This window comes from Pempheris klunzingeri, chromosome 15 (assembly GCF_042242105.1).
Source record: "Pempheris klunzingeri isolate RE-2024b chromosome 15, fPemKlu1.hap1, whole genome shotgun sequence".
NCBI lineage: Eukaryota > Metazoa > Chordata > Actinopteri > Acropomatiformes > Pempheridae > Pempheris > Pempheris klunzingeri.
The window spans coordinates 19,370,768-19,393,001 of record NC_092026.1 but is presented as its reverse complement, the minus strand read 5'-3'; the positions used below and the strand labels follow the sequence as shown (position 1 = coordinate 19,393,001).

Sequence of the window (22,234 nt, the reverse complement as noted above, 5' to 3'; positions counted from 1 at the left end):
GGGAGGATCAATAAAGACATCAATTCACCTCAATCTACTGAACAGCGAAAGAAAAAAACAGAGAGGGCAAAAAAGATGAGAACTAGCTGTATTTCAAAGACCGTTGGATGCACCTTGCTTGGTAAGTGTTGCTCTGCTTGAGAAAACTTGTTCCCTGTCTGCACGTTACATTACAGCCACTTTACTCAGTGTGTCCTTTTGTTGACGTGTGGGCACCAGGAGCTTTGATAAATATCATATTATTTTGTGAGCAATGTGCTCCAAACTCTCTTTATATTGATCCTGTCCCTGGCTCTTCTGAAACCCCTTTTTCTTGTTGTCAGATACAACAAGAAAAAAATCGGCCATGGATTCCCCCAGCAGGGTATGACTTACACACAGACACACATAAAATAATTTAAAGACACATAACAGTAACCACATCACTGCAATCCCATCTCATCGTTTCTTAGCTCAGTCTTTGTGAGTGTTTACAGTGTGTTTCTCGATATTGTGTTGCTATTTTGGGGTCTGCATGTTTTTGTTTGTATTTTGATATTAAGAAATGCATGTGTTAGTCCTAAAGGCACTGTGTTTGGCAAAACCCTGGCAGGAATATTAAAGAGAAAATAGATCACAAGGAATCTGATACCGCCCCAGTATTTAGATAAAAATCCTGACTCAGCAGCCTGTGAATTTTTTTTTTTAATCTCCATTTATCTCTAAACTGCTTTGATCTAATGTGAGCTCTTTAGAATTCACATTAAACATTAACCTTTACTACAGCTGTCTGCTGCTTTCTAATTCTTTATGTCGACTTTTAGGGTGCAGGTAGTGACTGGTATCTGTTAGAAACATTACCAGAAATGATCCTTGGGGTGGCATTAATTTTTTTGTTCAGCCACGATGATGATGATAATAATAAAAATTGGCGACAAAGATGAATATGAAGACCCCCCCCACACACACACACACACACACACACACACACACACATGTATCATGAAAACATAACACTGGTGGATTTTGACAGCCAGTTTTCCCGCAGAGACGTGTAATGTAATGTCACATATGGATAAACTGAGCCCCTTTTCAGACTGCAAACGTCCTCATCTAAAACACACATCTATAGAAATGTTATTCATTAGAAACACAGTTTTCATACTTGTCCCTGAGGCCCCCACAGGCCCCCCCTTAAGCACTAACTCAGGGTCCCTCAGCTCATTATCCCACAGTGCTTTGTAAAACCATGTGGCCAAGTTGGCCCGACCACACCAAACATTCAACTCAACACTTGCCGTTCACATTGATCCCAGTGCTGGAGAGAACAACATTCCCATCTTCCCTGAGACACTGTGCACCCTGCTTTTGCTGATAATGAGCTTGCTGCGCAGCTTCAAGTGTGTGACAGTACACAGCCCCTCCCCACATCACAATCCAGTTTGGATCAAAATAAAACATTACAACTCTGTATAATCTACTGCTGAAGAGAAGGAGAGACGGACATTTACTTTCATCCCCTCAAATCCCCTCAGACACCAGAGGAAGAAAAAGAAGGAAGTGAAGAGGAGGAGGTAGGAGAAGAAGAGGGATCAATAGGATCAGAAGGAAAAGAAGAGAAAAAGGAGGAAGTGACAACGATTACTGAATATGAAACGGCAAACGCTAAAACCTTCATGAAAACAGAGTTGGAATCAGTATGCTGTCATATCATTCAGTGAATAGAGAAGCATTATGGATATGAAAATCTAAAAAAAGACTACTGTAATGATGTTGATGGCAATGAAACACAAAGCATGCACACATGCGCCCTCACACACACACATCTTAACACTGATCCTTGTGCATGTTAAGCTAACATGTTTAGGAGGTGAGCTAAAATAAGCAGGCAGGTTTGGCAAAGCATATGGTATCGAACTTATGTTGTAATGGAGAGGCTCTTTGTGGGTATGAGCTCCATTTGCGCTGTTAATGGAGTATTTACTTTGGCTAGTAATACTCTTTGCTCTTGGCAACAACAATAAAGCACACGCACGCACACATATATACAGTTGCAGATATAATAACCTGCTCTGAAGTATGACCACATTGAAGCTGTGTCAGTCCATTTTCCACCTGACTTTACCGTACAATAAATCCCATGGGCCCAAAATTCAATCAGCAGGATAACAGCAACAGAGCATATGGTAGATTTTTTTTCTCTCTTAACTGAAAAACAGGATTTTTTTGTAGGTTTGTTTCAGTGAGCAGTCAGATCTGTGCAGGGACTAGATTCTGCTGAATAAAACTCTGATGTATGCAGAAACAGAGACATTTAATTAAAACCCCTCGAGCAGATTCTCCTTGTCTGGCCAAGATACATGGTTGGGTCAATATATGTCTGTACGTTGGTGTTTACTGTATATATTGTTTGTGTGTTTGTTTGTCTGTGTGTGTGCTATGCCCTAGAGGAGGGTTTATAATTGCCGTAATTGTCTCATTAATTGTGCTGCTATTTGCCGTGACACCAAAACAGCAAACGATTTGTTCTGCTCTCTCTCTCTCTCCCTCAGTGACTTACATTGAAATCAGTCATCATGAAGTCCAAATTGCTCTCAGTTCAGTTAACTTCAGTTCAACATAAGATGCTTTACTTACATGAATGTTTTTTTTTTCTTCTAAATAATAGTTAGCAAGTATTCTGACACTTTTGTGCACTGCTATTTCTGTCTGCCATGCCAGACAATAAACTCATGTTTTTGCCCCTTGCGATCCTTTTCATAGTCACTTAATGGTCTCTGTTTCTCTCTCACGGTCCCCATTATACATGACTGTATTGCTAGATGTTGATATGATGATGGTTGTACAAACCTTTTGTTTAACATGTCTAACATATCTCTGTGTGGGGATGACTCCATTGGCACTCTAATGTGCTAATTAAGACACAAATATAGTAAAAATGGATGAAATTAACATCTCTTTTCAAAATCATAGTCATTAGTTTGCTGTTACAACAGCCTCTACTTATCCAAGAATAAATAAATAAAAGGTTGGATTTGGTGTCCACACACTTTTGGCCACACTGTTCATTGTTCATTTCACAGCTCATATCAGCAGGAATACAATTGTTACAGCGTTGGTCTACACTGACCAATAATTATGAATTTCACAACGGAGGTACCCTGAGAGTTGATTGTGTCCGTGCATTCCCAGGATGTTGCCGTCTGCCCCACTTCACCTCACAAATATATTCTGCTCTGACCGGAAAAGAAAACTGATGTTTCAAAACAACAAAAAGTCGATTCTCAACAACATGTCATATGCCAAAACAATCAAGGACAGAAGAAACAGTTCTGCTTAAGAACCAACAAAGCACACTCCTGTTTGACAGGACAACAAATCCGAGTCCTGGTATAAGTTCTACACAGTGAAAAATTGAAGATGTAACATAAGAATAATAGCACTTCTCAAAGTTTCAAAGGACCAATGTCATTATGTGAGTCTTATACACAGTCTGCATGAATATATTGCTCCATTACAAGTTTCAAAGAATAGTGTCTGAAGTTTGGAGCATCTTCTGTTGAAAAATCTTAATGTTGTTAGAGAGAAAACAGGGAACTATGCATCGTAGCATCAGCACATGGCATGTTTGTTAGGGGACTTATGATCGTACGATGGGTTCCAAAAGAGGCATTTAAGCCAAAGTGTTCTGCCTCCCCTATTCCTCACATGGACTGTTGCTCAAATGTGAAAGTTTGATAGAACAGGTCTAGCTAAGGAAAAAGGCACCAGGATGGCCGAGTGGTTAAGGCGTTGGACTTAAGATCCAATGGGTTAAATCCCTCGTGGGTTCAAACCCCACTCCTGGTAATCTGATGTTATCATTGACTCAGATCATGACGATATTTGAAAGATATCATGTGGAATTTAAGATTTAAAATCATGATGCTCTGAGTGAACTTCTAACAATTGTTTTTAAGTTCCTGATTATTGTCTTCTACATATGGCAACAGGGACTGTGTATTTCTATTAGTTTTTTGTGTGAAAAGATCAACGCAAAGTGCACCAGGATGGCCGAGTGGTTAAGGCGTTGGACTTAAGATCCAATGGGTTAAATCCCTCGTGGGTTCAAACCCCACTCCTGGTAATTTGATGTTATCATTGACTCAGATCACGACGATATTTGAAAGATATCATGTGGAATTTAAGATTTAAAATCATGATGCTCTGAGTGAACTTCTAACAATTGTTTTTAAGCTCTTGATTATTGTCTTCCACATATGGCAACATCTATTAGTTTTTTGTGTGAAGAGATCAGAGCAAAATGCACCAGGATGGCCGAGTGGTTAAGGCGTTGGACTTAAGATCCAATGGGCAAAAGCCCTCGTGGGTTCGAACCCCACTCCTGGTAATGTCTTCTGTGTATTTAAGTGACTGTCCCGCCAATGAAACATCTTCCTGGAATGGCCTTTTGTTATTACTTCTTGGTTTATACTTAACATACTTCTACGGAGTGAAGTTCTATTACATTGGATGATGCAGCACAGCAAAATGTCTCTGATAAAGCTCGGTAGCATGTGCAGAACATTGGGGGAGTCTTAAAAATGTGTCTTAACAAATGTTCATATTCTTTTTTGGAAACTGACCTGTCTATGATTCCGCACATGTCTATCTGCAAGTTGCTGTAGCTTCCCAGCTGTTTTTGTTGTACTGTGATCAGGTCCACATTTTGGTTGTCCAGAATTAAGAGACGCATGCAGCCCTGGAAGGCATTAAAGGGGTTTCTGCATTCCTGTCTGTCGTCTTCAGCAGGACAACCTGAAACGAAGATAGAGGGTCATCAGTTAGGAGTCCACATGACAATGATTATTCAGTCAAACAATAGAAACTATCCTCTCACATTAAACTGTTTTTTAGAGATAAGCTGACATATTTGAACACTATTACTCTTGTCTAAGAATGTAAACTGCACAATGACACTCAGAATACTGGAAGCCATACATAGAGAAACCTTGATCTTGATTGGTTAATTTCACCATTAGCAGCCAAAATATAATGCTGAATTATAGGTAGAGATTTATAGTTTTTCTAGTGACCACCTTGTGTGAACAGCATTTCATTCAACTATTTTTAGATCTTACATCAGTCTAGCTTTCATGTACCTCCACATGGCTGTTGACCTGTTCTACGCTCACCTCCAAAGAAAAGGTGACTTTCTGTTGTGACAGGAAAAGAGGGGCTGGCTTGAGCACTTCCTCCTTCCTCTTTACCCACAGTGATGCTGAGACGACCTCGTCTGGAGTTCAGCTCCACCGGATGCCATTGACCATCATTCAGAGCAGAACCTGGGAACCAAAACACACATTAACACACCCTGCTGAAAATCCAATTTTTTCACCATGTGTTCATGGTTGGCATCGAGCCATTAAGACCTGCAGCAAATATTGGCAGTGCAAGATTTTTTTCCTCAAGACTGAGGACAAGCATGGGCACTCATGTAGTAATGGCCAAATTATTATTATTATCACACCAGACCTGCCACACATGCACTAAATTGCTATTTGGAAACAGCTTGGAAATCATGTTTTTCTCTCACTGAAACAGTTGTCAGTGAGAACTAAAAAATGATTTGGGAAATGAGTAAAACCTGCCTGATGGTAGGTAGACTTGGCACAAATGGAGTGGCACAGGCATCAGCTTGACTTGCTGCATCCTCTGTGTGATTGACTTGCAACAAGTAGCCACCCAACCGGGCTCTACCTGTCTGCCTTGTGAATCTGTCTGTTGTCTGGAGTTGCAGGAATAAATCAATATCCCAATATCGCCTCTATTTTTCTAACTGACAATACTTTGGACACAAGAACACACCACAGTCATGTTACAGTGCCATTGGCTGCACAGCGATCTCCTAGAGTGATGTGGATGTGTGACAAGAGCTTTGGCAATACGGATAATGCAGTAGGTCATAAGGTAAATATTGTACTTTTGAACACAGCACAAGTGTTAGTGTGTGAGAGAGAGAGAGAGACCTTAGCTCCAGTTTATTAGACAAACGCTTAGAATTGACTCTTTGCTAAACCCCTTCCCGAACTGTGATTGAGCAATCACGGCTTAGCAACTGTAACACTGTTATCTTTGTAAATGCCATAAAGCTTAACAAGTCTAACAACAGTAAAGAGGGCTTAGTGAACTGTTAATTATTAGAGAGGATTTGTTAGAGAATACCTGCCATTTGAAAAAAAAAAATCAGATTTTCAGATTTTCATACTTTTATTGACCTGATTTATGGATTATTAAAAGCTCAGGATTAGGTTGTCATGGAAGTATGTGTGCTAACTTGTTTAACACACTTATGGGTGGATCTGATGGCGTAGTCGTGAAGGGTTTGGGTTTGGACTGACCTGCGCTCAGCTCCAGCAGCACTCTGCCAGCTTTTTGAACCTGTAGCCGGAGTCTGGCCTCACTCAGGTACAGCCAGACCACGCCCCCTTCCTGAGACATCTCAAAGGTGAGCAGAAGCCCCGCCTTGTTCCACGTCCTGAACTGGAACCGCACAGAAACACCATCTGACGTGGATGCTGACGGCCTCTGCAACTGGAGGAAGCTCTGGGGGCCGGGGAACGTCACAGAAACGGAAACTGGCTCAGCACAAGAAAAGGTCACATTGCCCTGAGAGAGAAACATGCCGATTGGGGAGAGAGAGAGAGAGAGAGAGAGAGAGAGAGAGAGAGAAGAGGTGGAACAGAAAAAATGATTACTAGAGAGATAAAACCACATAAAACATGAATATTAATAAGTTGCAGAGGGCGTGCCGATGTGACCTCATGTCACAATGATCTCATCAGCAAGTCTCCTTAAAGAGGACACCAGTATTACCATAATGATAACAGCAAGGCTTAGAATAAGATTAGGAGAGCAAACTGAAAATACCAAAGTCACCTACCGTGGGAGGTAAAAGAGATAAAGAATGAAAATTAAAGAATGAGATCATACAGTATGCTCAGTACTACAACATCTTGACATCTCTGATACAGTCCATTGTTTTGAATAGTGGTAATGACACCAGGTCCACTGCTAAGGCTGCAGCAGTAATATATTACAGTCCCAGCTCTCTGCTGGGAATATCAGTCTGCCATCTTTATAATGCTCCGGAAACACAGATGACATCTAAAAGCCCTTTGTGGTGTGGTTAAAGTGATGTATGATAATTCTACTACTGCACAACAAAAAGTAAAAAGTTACCTTAAAAACCCTCAAAAGTCTTACGAATACACATCAGTTTTCCTTCATCCACACTTTTATTTTCTTTGTATTAATGTCCCCTCACAGAGCCATATGAAGCACCATTTAGTCTCTTTATTAAATTGGGCCATAACTTTGTGGCCAGTACGTTAGGAACCGCAGCAGCAACATAAAATTGCCTCTATTAGATCTTCAGTCATGCATGTGAAATCTCTGAACCTCTTTACCAAGAATTCCTGTTTTTTTCTGGGCCTTTACTGTAATGAGAGATCATTTATTACTCCCAGCAGAAACGCTTCACAGCCTCTCCCTGATGAGCTTGCTCCACTCATCGTGAATGTAGAAATATTTGAAGGTCCTAATGGCCAAGATGAGGAGGCATTAGAGTGTAGAGTGTCTCACCCCCATCTACACTCCTTTGTCTTGGCTTCATTTAGCATCAACAGCAGCATCTAGAGCAGCCAGCACCTGAGTGCTGAAGCCAATATTTCACCACTAAGACTGAGTCCCAGTGAGGTCAAAGGGAATCTAACACACACAGGGTGGATGCATTCACATAAGAGTGACCAATAAAAACCAAAAGAAAAGAAAAAAACAATACAAAACAAACAACCCCTGACTTAAAACAAAATAAAACATAATCCACCAGAAACCACTGAAAGACATACATGCTAGTCTTTGGTTACGAATGCACTGTGTTGAATAATTGGTTAAGGTAATAAAGAAGTCAAACAAGACAACAAGCAGAATATTTCATCAGTGTTTGAATGACCAAAAGGAATTTTATGAAGGGTGACATTCAAAGGTAGTAGACAGATTTCAGTGGCCTTTGTTGATTGATCCACAGTGTTAGATCCAGAGGGTTAGAAGAAAATGAAATTTAAAAACACAAAGCTGTTGTTGTCTACATGAAGTACACCGACACACTTTCACATCACTTTACAGACTTCAGTATAGGTTACTGTGTAACATTGTGCATTTTGTTAACAATATTGTCTAAATTCCATTTCCAATTTCCATTTTTCATTGCCCTTACTTTCATTACAGTGTTCACATGTTCAGCAGCTTTTCTTGAGTTAGCATGTGATGTGTCTGCTAAATTACAATTTTGAACTGTACCATTATTTATGTTTATGGGAATTCTTTCAGGGAATTCACAGTTTCTACTTTTATCATTATTTTAGCATGACTACTGATTCCATGTTTCAATGACCAATCTAAGAAGTGACAGTTACTAGTCACTAGTGACTAAGTTAGCAAATAACCGAATTCACCTAAACTGAACTTCCATTTATATGTGCCTCTTCTTTTAATTGTGTCAAAGAGTTAATGTAGTAATATTGCAACATATCCCAATGGGTGAACCAGGTGGTGTGGGTTAGCTTAGTTTTAAGCTAGTCAACAGTAAGCTAGTTGGTGGTTGTTGTGGTGGCTGTGTTTAGCTGAACTAACTTACCATTACAGTAACTTGGTGGTCTTTGTGTTTCACTAGTTCTATCAGGTTTAGGCCGTTGTACAGCAAGTTTTCCAGGCAGCCATGGAAGGTCGTCTTGGAGAAAAGTGGTTTCTGAGAACCGAGGACTGCCCCTATACTCAGCTGGATAGGTGGACAAAACCATGCAGACACATACACAAGGTTTAATGCACATTAAATGATATTAGAACATTCAGTGTTTGTACAGTTACCATCACTCAATAATGTCTTTAGTGTGTGTGTGTGTGTGTGTGTGTGTGTGTGTGTGTGTGTGTGTGTGTTCTTGTATTACTTACTTGGTGGGGCCTGCAACCTGGGAGCTGACTGTGGGATCAACAGTATTTTGCGGGGACATTTTGCTGGGCCCCAGTAGATCAACATTTATTGAACAAAAATTGTGTAGATATTTGTTTGGTTTTGGCTAAGGTTAGGGTCAGGAATAGATCGGTATTCTTTAGTTGCAGCATACACTGTGCCATTGGGAAGGTCTCAGGAGGATAGAGAAACACGTTGTATGTGGTGTTTAGTGTGTGTGTGTGTGTGTGTGTAATGGGTTTCCCTTTGTTTTTCCCACCTGCTCGATGTCCCAGTGGTTGAACTCTGCAGGGATTTGAACTCTCTCTGTGTGTTTGTCCACAGTGAGGTTGAGGTGAGAGCCACGTCGCTCCACTGCTAAATAGTGCCAATGTTGATCATCTAACAGGCTGCCGAGGGAGGCGAGATGCCGGGGTTCAGAGGAAGAAGTCCTACCTGCAAGAGATGACAATAAGGAGAAAGTAGTTAGCAGAAAGGATGCTGAGATTTTTTATCTCTGTATGAAGATTGTTTTCCATTATCTGACTTGCTGCTAGGAGACCAGGCCAAAAAATAAAGCTTCTTTATTTTGATGAATATTTTAATTTTCTCAGTATCCCACAGAGAGGATTACACTGAGGTCACCCTCTCTCATCTCATTAGGGACTACAGGATATCTGCATAGAACTTGAGAACTGGAGCCAAAAGTGATAATCCCTTGTTTGAAAAACTGCAGAGGAAACATAGTGAGACATCATTAATGATAGATGAGCACCAGCAGGTCCAAATTAGTGGATCCATTTCTGCATCCCCCCAAAGTACTGCAAGTGAAACTTTGTGTTTCTGCTGAGAGAAGGAACTGTAGAAAGAGCTGAATACAGTCAGCCATTAAAAATGTATTTGTATTCTTTTGGGGAAGACATGTCCGACTTCAAAGAGTGAAACAGAGACAGTTTGGAGGATGATGGACAAATGTATGTTTGATTTATCAGCCCATTTTTTTCGATGATATATTTGACGTCAGTTTCAGAAAAACAACTTCATCCAGAGAGAGAAAGTTAGGATGCAGACCTCGTGGTACAGGGGACGTCTGTCCTGTCAACACAGTTATTGTGACGAGTTATTAAATTACAGTCTGGACGAGTGGAAAGAGACAGTGGGATCAATATGAGAGGAACGATGGGAAGACTCAAAAACAAGTCTGGTGTTGTTGAAGGTAGAGAAGAGAGGAGGATGACTTTATGACTGAGAGTTTCTTTGGATGGATGATTTGATTTCTGGCTGAATGGCTGGAAAGAGAAAGTGGGAATCAATATGAGACATCAGAGGGCAAACAAAGAGAAAATGAATTGATATTAGAATATAGAGCCTTCTCTTTCCTTTTCTCTGTCACTATCTGTCTTTGCTTCCCTCTGTGATTTAACATTTTTTAGCAGTACTGAGGGAAGAAAATTAATCATACCGTTTTCAGAAGTGTCAGAAATGATTGCATGTGCAGGTTTTTGACAGGGCAGTCTGTAGTTGTATTTCTTGGACCAACATATCTTGGTGGTGAATACAAAAAAGCAATGCTGTCTCCTGTGTAACACCTACTGTCAGTGAGTCCTTGAGCAAGACTGTGATGTGAATGTGATGGGGGGGGGGGTCACCAAAAATCAATAGGTCCCTTCCTAGGGGGGAGCATGAATGTGTGCAGGAAAAATTAACAAGCAATGGATCATCAGATATAGAAAATTTAAAGATCAGGGTGATGGTAGTGCAGAAAAAGGTCACAGGATGTCAAAAATTAAAACATATTTCACCTTTGGAGTATAAATGTGCATAGTAAATCTGGAGATATGCTGGTCACGGGTGAGACTGTTGAAGGAGATCTAGTGTTGAAGAAGAGAGCGCATTCTCAGCAAATTCTTTGGATGAATAAAAAACTGCTAATGACTACAGCATTTTCTATTAATGTCGAGGAGGGTCAGACTGGATGTGCTTTCCTCATTCTTGCAGCCTCTGCTGAACACTTTCTACTTTCTTCCTCCAAAGTAACACTGTATCATATCCTGTCTGCAAATTCACTGCAGCTGTTCACTAAATCAGATTACACAAGAAGACAACAGCGGCACTTCTCAGGAACTGCTGCCACTGTAATCAGCTCTAAACACAATGTACAACCATTCTTTGGGAAAGCAAATACTTTAGCACACAGATACACCATTAAGACTTACACTACTGTGCTGTGTCTCATCTTTTTAAGGTTTGTTTCGCATAAGGAAGTTTGGGTGAGAGGACTGACTCTCACTAACTTACAAAAGACATTAGTGATTCTGCGTTCTTAGGATAGAATCCCAGAAACCATTGGCAGCAGAGGACATGAGCATAACTGATTTTAGTCCAAAACTTTTATCAAGCTAGTTATGCTGTTTTTTTAGCTTTCAAATATGTGCTCAATTGGTGAAAACAAGCTTAGCCATAGCCTACAGCTAATGTCGTGCAACGGAGCAGGAACCACTGACCCTCAACAAGGTCGGTTTCCTAAAATAACTAAAGTAAAGGGAAAACTGGGCTGAGTTATGAACTGACAAAGAACACTGTGATGAATGTAAAGCAGAGTGAAATGGCACTAATAGGAAAGAGAGAAAAAAAAACACTGGAGACCTTTTTGTCACCCTTGACAAAGCATCTTATCTTAGATGGTGGACAAACAATAACAAAATTGCAGTGGCACAAATCCAAACTCAAAAGCCTCAGCAAAGAATAAAGTGTGATAGAAAATGTTCTTGAAGCAGAAAATGAAATGCTGTAAAGCCCTACACAGTAATAGTTTTCACAGTGGGTGCCGTGACACCCTGGGGTGCCTTGAGGATGGGACAAGGGTGCTGCTAAATGTATCGTATCGTTCTTCCGTTATTGTATGTTTCATGAAAAAAAAAGAAAATACATTTTAAAAGAAAGAAAAAGCAATAAATCTAAAAAAATCGGTGGATAACAAACAATATTGCAGTTAATGACACGACACCTCGAGGTTGTCAGAGAAATTGTGACGTCAGAGCGGACGATGTGGTGAGCTCAAAGAAATGCTGATAAATCTCACCAAGACGACGATGAATCTAAGCCGACTATCTAAACTAAATCAGACAGAACACTACTTGGGTAAAGGCTTAACGGACAGAAAGGTTTTGGCTGCTTGTGGAAGACAAATATCATTCACTGTGGTATTGCACACTCCCAAACTGTGATCTGGCCCTGTCATCCCTGGTAAAACAAGACAACAAAAGTGGATCAGTGGATTCAGACCTGCAGGATTTTTTCTCTTCACATCAGAGATTCTGTGCAACAACAGGCTCCCATGTCTCATGAAAATACCTGAAACTTTTTTAATTTGTTTTGTTTGCTTGTACACCTTAAAATAACTTAATTCCAATTTAGAAGAAAATGAAAAGAACATGTTTAACATATCAGCACATTTAATTGTATTCTTAGGTTAATTTAAGTTAAATATTTATCCATAAATCTGTAGTCATTGAACACGGGCCTGTATTATTTGATTTAATGTTGATTGATATTAATTGAAGGGATGCCCTGGACTAGAAAAGTGTCCCTACTCTCCAGTATGCTGACTACAGTGCCATGGCTTGCAGGCTGGATACTGAATTCAATGTAACCAATTCTAACTTAAACTCAACAGTTTACATTACTTGAAAAAAAAAAACTTGTTAATCTAGCACTAGGTTTCAAATTAAAATACTGTTTTTCTCTGTTATCTAGGTCAGAGTTGATGTTTCTGTGCAGGGCTTTTACTCATAGTTGCCTCATAAAGTGAACTGCATCTGCTCTGGGGGTCAGACCTGGATGTGTTAGTGTTACCAGAGCAGAGCATGGGCTCAGGGTCAATGCACACAGCCGATGACCTAAATTACACAATCTGTAACATAAAAAGCCTCTGTGGAGAGAAAGAGAGAAAGGGGGAGAGAGGATGGAAAAGAACTAGAGGGGTAGAAAAGATTGGAAGGAAGGCAGAGACAGAAATAATGAGAGGCAGACTGATAAAGGGCATCCGACTGAGGAAAAAAAGAGCAAAAAAGGGAAGGAGAACTACAAAATGTCAAGAGAAAAACAGAAAACATGGTGAGATAGATGCAGATTGCACAGCTATAAAAGGCAAATGGCCCTTTCTGATACAGAGAAAATGAAAGAATGGGAGACAAACAATGGTAATTAGAGCAGAAAAGTAGGGGAACAAAAAGGAGGAAAAGTAATAAGAAAGCCTGTTTGTTGTCTTCTGTGTTGGTCTGGTGCAGCAGAAGCAGAGCTCCTCTTCTATCATGTCAATGAACGGCTTTAATTTCCTTTCACTGAGCTGCAGCCTCTTTTTATGGCAGCGCAGTCTTCCTTTAAGATGACACAGACTTTAAGGAGGAACTGTCTTCCTATGAGATGACATATCCTTTCTTTAAGATGGAATCGCCTTTAAGAATGACTTTAGCAATGTTTAAGGTGACCTAGCATTTATCAATATCAAAGTGAAATCCCAGTTAGGGCATCTTTAACTTCTGTAATGTGATGTAAAGTGTAATATATGACTGGGGTTTGGTTATGTAGTGATATAAATCACATTTTTCAGGCTTAAACATGAGCAGGGCATAATACATGGACATAATTCCAATTCACATTTAATTGCATACATTTCTGTAAACACCCTGGTGTGAAACATAAGTAATCAAAAATATTTTAATGCTTTTAGAGAAAAGAGAACGATCATTTTGATATAGTATATTAAAAGAGATCATCAACCAGAAATAATTGACACAAGGGTTAGGGAACTTGGAGAATGTATTTCTTAATCCATTTGATGTGATGAAGTGTTTAGGGGACTACATTAAAGATTAAAAATGTCCTCTTTCCTTAATCCGTTGCCCCCATCTGTCTTTACTGGATTCATACTTAAAGAGAGTTGGAGAGAACTTGCTGACAAACACAGAAAAGGAAGGATGAAAGAATTTGGAAAAACAAAAATGGGAGGTAGACAGAGGGAGAGATGAGAAGAAAGACATGGAAATGGAGGAGTGTCTATAAAATGGAGAAAGAGAAGGAAAAGACGAAGGGAAGTGGAGAGAAATGAAGCTGTGAGGGGATGGATGTATGGATGGATGGAGAAAGTATTTCAGCAGCCAGATGGGGTTCTTCATGAGAGGTTAGCCATATGGTGATGATTCAGCATGGCAGCCTGACAGTTTAACCCCATTCACACACACACACACACACACACACACACACACACACCCTCTGTACAGTCTGTAAACCATGCATCAAGTCTCACAGAGTCCGGCCCCAACACATGCAACAGTGAACGGGAACCATCCATCACGGCTGTAACCAGACAGAGATGCAGCAGCAGAGCGTGAGCCAAGATTTAAACCAATCAGGCTGCAGCCTGCATGTCGTCCATCTCACCCAACCACAACCAATGAAGTTATTTCACAGGGGTTCATTCTGTTTTTCACTTTATACACATGTTCTGTACCATCACATCCACAAAGTGTCTCACAGTACATAACAAGAAACAAAACATGGTCTTACTAGAGACAGGAGTTTCTGTATCTGTTGGATAACACAGATGGAAATGCTGTGTTTCTTAAAAGAAGAACTGTGTTCATCTGCTACTTTTTCATTTTAACTGCAGCTGCCAACAACATAAGCTCCTTAACTCTGCCCTTTCTCCTAAAAAGGCACATTTGGTTGTGGTACCTTTTATATTCAACCTTCCTTCTACAGATAGATCTGGTATTTATACAGTTTGGAATTTAGTGTTATACTCTAATGCAGCAGATAACAGTATCTATGAATACATGTCAGCATCTGTCAGTAGTATCTGGTGTGTTGTACCTTGTCTGAGCAGCAGCTGTAACTTTCCTCGCTCTAACTCCAGACTGAGGCTGAGTCCTCTCTCTCCCTCAGCGTGCAGCAGCGTCCCAGAATTCCTCAGGGTTTTAAACTTCAGGGAGATGACATCTCTGGACGTCTGCCTCAGCACAGGACTCAACCTGTACACCAGGCTGCTACTGCCGCTGCCATCAAGACCCATCACATCGGAGGCTGAAAGACAAAACAGAGACAGGTGGAGGAGCCCAGCATGTTACGTTGTACTGTTAAAGAGCTCTGAAGCATTCAAACCAATAGTTGAGTCTGTGCTCAATGGCTGGTGAGGAGAAAAAATAGATCAGTATTCAGTTTAGCACATTTAATAAACCGTTTGCTGTTGTTGGGGATTTGGATTAAGCTGTGGCTGATTAAAGAGTTTTGACAAAACTATTAAGTAAAAAAAGCAAGAGGTTGTAACTATTTGTGAGCATACATGTACATAAAGTATGCAAAACAAATTATTTCAAGACTTTTTAAATGAATGCAAAAGAGAGCACCCAAAATAGACCTTGTACTAAGGGAGAGGATGAAGAAGAGCTACTGAAGAAATGACAAAGGTGGATATTCTCCTGTTTTGCCAAAGCGCATTCAGCATAATCTTGTCCTATTTTGCACAACTTCATTGACATAATAGTCGGGGAGCTGACTTATTTGTTGCAGCAGATGTTTTTCATATTTTTGCACAATTTATTTGTGACATGCTCTTCATAACATGACCTTAAATCTACTATCAGCAAATTAAAAACAGATTTTTCATTTCTTAAGTGAGAAGAAGTATTTTTAACTTAAAACCTATATGGTGTGTTGATATAATTAAGAAGCTGATATTTCCCCCCAAAGGGATAGCAGTAACATTGAAAAGCTGTTGTGAAACATGAAGAAAAGGAATACATTGTACATATGCTTGGGTAAAAACTAAGTGTAATGTAGATTTATTTTCATTGTGTTGATGCCAGAGTTAATACTGCAAATCTGTTGTGAAACACACAAAGCAGAAACTGAAGCAATTAAATCGTTGACAAAATGTGTTGCAGGAGGTGTGAAACATGACATGTTTGTCACTGTTAATAACAGAGGTGGGAATTAAAACATGTCGGGGGAGGCAACAGCCTTTGTGTGTCCTGGTGTATGAAATACTAAAAGGGTGTGCTAGGCGATGTTTTGATGTAAACCGACAACACAACAGGTGGACATATTCAAAATAACAAGGTGATGCAGTATGAAAACTGTGAAACTTACATTACAAGGTGTTTCTGGATAAGTAGAGTTTTTAAAAAAAGAAACATACCTCTATATGTTGGCAGAACATTGCAACATTAATGGTTTACTGGAGGTGAATTGCAAATAATAGAGTAACATTGTAAGTGCATTTACTCTACTTATGTACTGAGGAACTTTGAGTTACATTTGCTTGATTATTTCCATTTTCTGCTACTTTATACTACTATCTGATTTCTCTTCAATAAGGGGGGATAACCTTCTTCTAAATCTCTTCAGTCAATCAATATTGAGAATCCTATGAAGGAATTCATGCATGCATATTCATTACTGTGCACTACCATTACTTAATACCTACCTGCAATTTGATTGAAGTGTGTTTACTTCTATTATATCACTAATCTCACAACTAATAAATGTTGTCCTTTCATTACAGTAATTCAACAGTTCCCCTCTGAAAACGTTATTTTATTACTTGTCTAATCCACTTGTCTTTCATTTCCAGATCAGATTTTTGCAGTGTGATCTTCTAGGAATGCTGAATTTACTACTTTATCACTAAAAAGCACATTTGGATCCAACAGCTTGAATATAAGGTGCTCCAGAGCAGGACAAGTGTGCAGTCTGTGTAGCCATGGTGATATAGACCACCCTAAAGTGGCATCTGTCCGTTCTGTTAGTCCAGTCAGTCCAGTGAAGAAGAAAAAGACCTACTGTAAGGACATCCGTAGGTCTCCAGCCGGAGTCCGATCCTCCCGCTGGGGTTCCAGTCCAGAGGAATGAGGCGGAGGAAGCGAGCGATCGCCGGCTGCTGCAGCTTGTACTGAACCACACTGTCTGCATTACTGTTGCCTGGAAAAGACTGAAAACAAAGAAAACTGACTACATTTTATCTATGAAGTCAGGTTTCCATCCAAATATAGCACAAATTTTGACAGAGTTTTTCAGAAAAACAAGCATAAAAAAATGTGAATTAAAGCATTTTTACTGGTACATGAATATCAGGAGTCGGATACAAGACTATCAGATGGTGCTGCTAATTCTCCAGTGCCGTTAAATTGCTGCAGGAGAAGGCAGCACAGCATGGTGAAGTAGTTAAAAGCTTTAGTCGACGTTGAGTCCTATTGCTTCATGTTCGTCATACTTTATTTACTAAGACAGTTTCCATTGCACTACGTTGGATTTTTCACAACAACTTTTCTCAGCCAAGCATAAAAACCTTTTGCAATCTTTCTACATTTGGGGGGGCATTTCCAGCATTACTCCTTTTTTGGTTTTAACATGACTAACCACTCTTCTGATATAACCGATAAACAATCGATTAGTCCAAAAGCTAAAATGCCAGAAACTCTCTGGCTCTAGCAGCTCAGTTATAAGGATTCACTTTCTCTGTTTTATATCACTGTAAACTACATTTCTTTTTTTGGAAATTGGAATAAGCATTTTCAGCAACTGAATTGATAATGAAAACATCTGCAAATGACATGAATCATTTCCACTGAATTTCTGGGCATGTGTGCAGTTGTGCAAATGCATTTCCAGTGTGCAAATACTTTGTTTTGCTGGCATTTTTTGCTGGCAGATATTTAAAGTGCTTTATTTTTATACTATGTGCCTCAGGATTAACAACGTTTTGTGCAAAATCTGGAATACAAAGAGTGAACCAATCAGCCTGCCTCCTTTCTGACTCTGGGCTCTGCCTGATGAATTGCTCTTTTCATCTCTTTCCATCTCTGCCATCTGGTAATCTATCCTAATTACATCCCTCCCTTGAAGTTGACATGCAGGTTAACTGGCTCTCCCACTGCTGAATAAAAGCTTAGACACATAATTGACTTATTTATTCCTCTGTAACCATGATAGAGTGGAGTTGGGTCTCCTCATATGATGAAGGGAGACACGCTGTTGCGTAACTTAAAGTAGTCTTATAATAGTGTGTGTGTGTGTGTGTGTGTGTCTCCTGCCTCTCCTTAGTTTTTTTCTCCCTCAGAGTTTCAAAAAAGAAACAAATGTGAAGAGGATGAAAAAACTGAGAAACAGGAACCCACTAAGAAATATATTGTGGCTGATCTAGCAGCTCTGCCACCAACTTTCTTTTCTGACAGACTCCGTAAGATCAACTGACTAATACACAGAAGTTCTGAAACACTTTGAAATATGACTGGGAAATATGACTTGTGCTCAGTTTATGCAGTGACAGATGGACATGTTTTTAAGCTGTGAGAAGTTGTCCCTCCATATGAGGGGAAATTGCCTCGGCTCCACTTCTAATGAAAAGCTCCTCTGTGCACCACTTTAACAAATGTGGTTTTCTGCTGGAAAAATGTCCAAGCTCACAGTGGGTGAGTGTCAAGTTTCCATGCTTGTTGCACTATTTGATTTGGTGTAAGCATGCAAGTGAATCACTCAAACATATTTTGAACCAACTCTCCTGTGCTGACAGGATTCATCACTGTTCGCTCCGTACACAAATATCAAAACTACTTAGTATTCCTGTGGCTGTACACCGAACCATGTACCATCACCACGGTGGGACAAATACAAGTCCAACATGACACTCGTGCGACGGGAAAATGCTGAATGGGAATGCTACGAGGACGTGTGAGGTGATGCCTCACTGCCTCTGCTGTCCATCTGACTGATTTCTTCATTAATCAGTTCTACAGAGACCAGCTGAGTTTCTGACATAACCGTTAAAACGCACTTTGGGAGCTACCTGTGTTAAATCACCAGTTCATGAGATTCTTTGTACTGAAAAATGTTCAAACTATGTGTGTGATGTTGTGTCAGCTCTTTGTTTACTATCTTGCTGGTTGAATGAAAATGCCCTCGACTTGAATTTGGCCTCATTGCAATGAAGCAGAGCATAAATATGTCAGTCTTAAAGGAAAAGTTTGACATTTTAGGGAATAATGTGTCTGTACACAAAGTACGAAGCTACTGCCAGTAACTGGCTAACTTAGCTGACTGACGTGTTGTTTATTCTGTACAACAACCAAAGAAATAGCTTGGCTCATAACACCTTTAAAATGGCTAAACTATTCCTTCAATGTATAATAACACTGAATATGTACTAACACATCAGGCAAAACATACTGTATACATGTTTTATCTTCCATGAACACTGCCATGAACACCACTTCAAGTCATAAGTCCATACTGTTTATCAAAAGTACAAATCATCAAACGTGTTCTTTAAAAAGTTTCCTCATTGACTTCAGTATTTGTCTGTGCACCGCCTGGTCTCAGTCAGGAAAGCGACGCTCGCTTTCCCGCTCTATGTCCATCAACAGCAGCTTAAGTGTTTTGGCAACAGGTCTGCAAAGTCAGCAGAGTCCTTTGATTGGTTCATCCATTATTAAAAAAGAGTCAAAGGCTTCTGATGACTGTGATTATCTCCTCAGGGTGGACTGATCCCTGCAGACCAGCGCTGCCAAACATCATATCCACTGTAAATATGACGCCGAGGCAGTCCAGGAAATGAGGTGTAATGAGCCCGAGTGGTGTTCATTTTTACATCTATTACTTGATACTGTCGCCTACCCACAGAACTGGATTAGCACTTGTGTCCTCTGTTTTGCTTGTATTTAATTTGTATGGGATCTATATTGTCAGAGGCAGGGGTAATATTCCAAGACAAAACTGTACATTTCTGAGATTAAAGTTGTACATTTATCAGAAAAAACTTCCCTGGGATTATAAAGTCATAAATTTGCAAGAAAGAAATCTCTGATATTAAAGTATCTCGCAGCCCTAATACGCTGTTGTACTGTATCGTGTTCTTCTGAAAAGGCCCAGTTCACAGTAAAGCCTCTTCAGACTCCAGACTCTAATCCAGACTCTAAATCTGACTGCAAAGTATATTTTGAGTAGGTCAACCACTGCAACCATAATACATGGCAAACAACAGCATCTGTGGTGTGATGATGTTGATCCAGCACTGCAAAGAGAAGCTATGTCATTCCTTGATAAAAGAAAAACCTATTTTTCTTTTTATTCCTTAGAGAATTGGAGCTTTTTCTTACAAATGGATGAGTTTGTAATCTCAGAGAATATCAGAGAATACTAATTCAATCTAATCCAGAAATCCAAAGCATTAAACCCCTCCCTGTACTCCGTACTCTTTTTTTTTCCAAGTTAGAAGGACAGTAAAGTCTTGGTTTGTAAAAATATCATAATGGTCATACATACAATCATGATTTAACCATTGTTGACAAAAAATATTGTATTTAAATACATTGATAATTCAACAAAATGCTAAAAATGCGTAAAAGAGTAGCTTTTCCCTGTTAGCCTGAGATCGAATGCTCAGCCTGAAATTGTCATAATTTGCCAACATTCAAAGTATAAATTAAAGTAGTAAGAGACTTAAAGGTGTGACTATTTCCAACAGTTGTTTTTTGTATTTTACTGAGGCATGGCTGTAAACAAACAGGGGATGTTTCCTGTACATGTGTTTATTTGAAATAGTTTGTTCTTTTACTGCTGTGTAAAGAAACTTTACTTAACTTGATTTGACATCAGAGGTAACATCCGTTGTAGCTGAATGATAACATCTATTGTAGTTGAACAATACTTCCATGAGACTGTATTTAGACAGACAACAGCACTAAATGAAAAAATACAGCCAAGGAAACAACTGCTTTAGCACATCAGGGACTCTCAAGCATAGACTTAGAACACAAAAAGGCAGGATTGTTCAGCAGAAAGTCTAACTTTTTCAATTTAGCCACTGGACTGTGCTGTTTTTGGTCTGAGTTTAGTTGATGTCTGGTTGGCGCCATATCCAATAGCGCTCACTACAATATTCAGACTATGTGTGTGATTTACATGGCTTTTGATACTATTTGTTACTGGAAACTCTTGTGGTTCTGTTTACTTCAATACAGACTCACCCCTATACTGTCCTCCTGTCTGTACTGTTTCCAGTTGTGTCCCGTGTCGCTGAACATCAGCAGGTACGACGTCAGCCAATCAGAGCTGCCGTAACGGCCCTGCGTGGCGACAGCAGTGATCTTGGTCCGCTCGCCCAGGTCGACCTCCAACCACTGATACCTGTCTGAGATGAGAGGAGACCAGCCTCCAGCTCCTGCAGGGAGAGAAGATCAAAGAACAGATTGATTTATTTCATGTACATGGTATAAGATGTAACAAGCTTTTGAGTCACCTGTGTGTGTGTGTGTGTGTGTGTGTGTGTGTGTGTGTGTGTGTGTGTGTGTGTATATGCGTGTGAGGAATGAACTGCTTGACCTTTAAGTATAACCTAACATTGCATTTTGTTGTTACGCAGCCAAAATAAAGCACATTTTTGTGAAACCCATTTCAGTGCAGTAATTGAATGCAGTGTTGTGTATTTCGTTTGTTGTGCTGGAACAGATGATTTGTTTCATGTCAGGATACTGCAGGAGTGTTTTAATGTGGGAAATTAAATTAAAAAAATGTTAGGCACTCAGTTTGCTGCTGTATGTTACACACAATGTTTCCTAATACTCATTTATAGTTAGTCCATTTGACTTCATAACCCAAAAGACATTCAGTAGAATAAAAAAATCTCTGACAATCTTCCAGTTTACAAAACTCTCCAAATCTTTTCATGCTGTATACTCGGATTTCTTTCTTTGAGACAATGCAATGCTGTTCAGCAGGATTCAATTCATTCCTAAATGACTCGGATAGGAACAAGACTACAGACTACAGAGTCTACAGTCATGCCAGTGGCTCTGTGAGGCTGAAAAACCTCCTGTGGTTGATGAGATATTTCAGAGGTGGACTGACTTTGGTTCTCTTTGACAGCGACAAGAGAAATGATGCATCAAAGCTGAAAATGGCCGTCCCAGAAGATGTTTTGATGTTTAAGATCATTTAAATGTTTTCTTCTCTAAAATGTCCAGATATCCCAATAGCAGCATCCTCCGCTTGCATCTTCTCTGACCTCACTGCCAAGATGTTTTACTGGATTTACTTCATGACAAACAATTTCACAACAAACATTACTGTACAGCCTCTTACCATATTTCCAAAACAAAACATCATCTGTAAGGGTTTGCAGAACCCTGCATTGATTTGACCATTTGCATCCTTTCCCAAATATAGCATTGCTAAGAGGCTGTGGCGTGAGCTATTGATTAGTTGTACAGT

The 22,234-nt window shown here is 39.8% G+C and overlaps 1 protein-coding gene and 3 non-coding genes across 4 annotated transcripts in view; 3 read left to right on the top strand and 1 right to left on the bottom strand.

Moving 5' to 3' along the window:
• LOC139213840 (contactin-associated protein-like 4) overlaps positions 1–22,234 on the bottom strand; it is a 90,683-nt gene that overhangs the window by 34,299 nt on the left and 34,150 nt on the right. Inside the window, exons 3-10 of the mRNA XM_070844502.1 lie at positions 20,992–21,185; positions 16,811–16,958; positions 14,843–15,052; positions 9,249–9,424; positions 8,657–8,797; positions 6,360–6,627; positions 5,154–5,303; positions 4,605–4,776 (exon numbers count right to left, since the gene is read on the bottom strand). Of these exons, the coding sequence (XP_070700603.1) occupies positions 4,605–4,776; positions 5,154–5,303; positions 6,360–6,627; positions 8,657–8,797; positions 9,249–9,424; positions 14,843–15,052; positions 16,811–16,958; positions 20,992–21,185 (1,459 nt within the window). The remainder of the gene's footprint in view (positions 1–4,604; positions 4,777–5,153; positions 5,304–6,359; positions 6,628–8,656; positions 8,798–9,248; positions 9,425–14,842; positions 15,053–16,810; positions 16,959–20,991; positions 21,186–22,234) is intronic.
• trnal-uaa (transfer RNA leucine (anticodon UAA)) lies at positions 3,746–3,828 on the top strand. Its single transcript has one exon. It is a non-coding gene; the product is annotated as a tRNA-Leu (tRNA).
• On the top strand, positions 4,023–4,105 carry trnal-uaa (transfer RNA leucine (anticodon UAA)). Its single transcript has one exon. It is a non-coding gene; the product is annotated as a tRNA-Leu (tRNA).
• On the top strand, positions 4,287–4,369 carry trnal-uaa (transfer RNA leucine (anticodon UAA)). Its single transcript has one exon. It is a non-coding gene; the product is annotated as a tRNA-Leu (tRNA).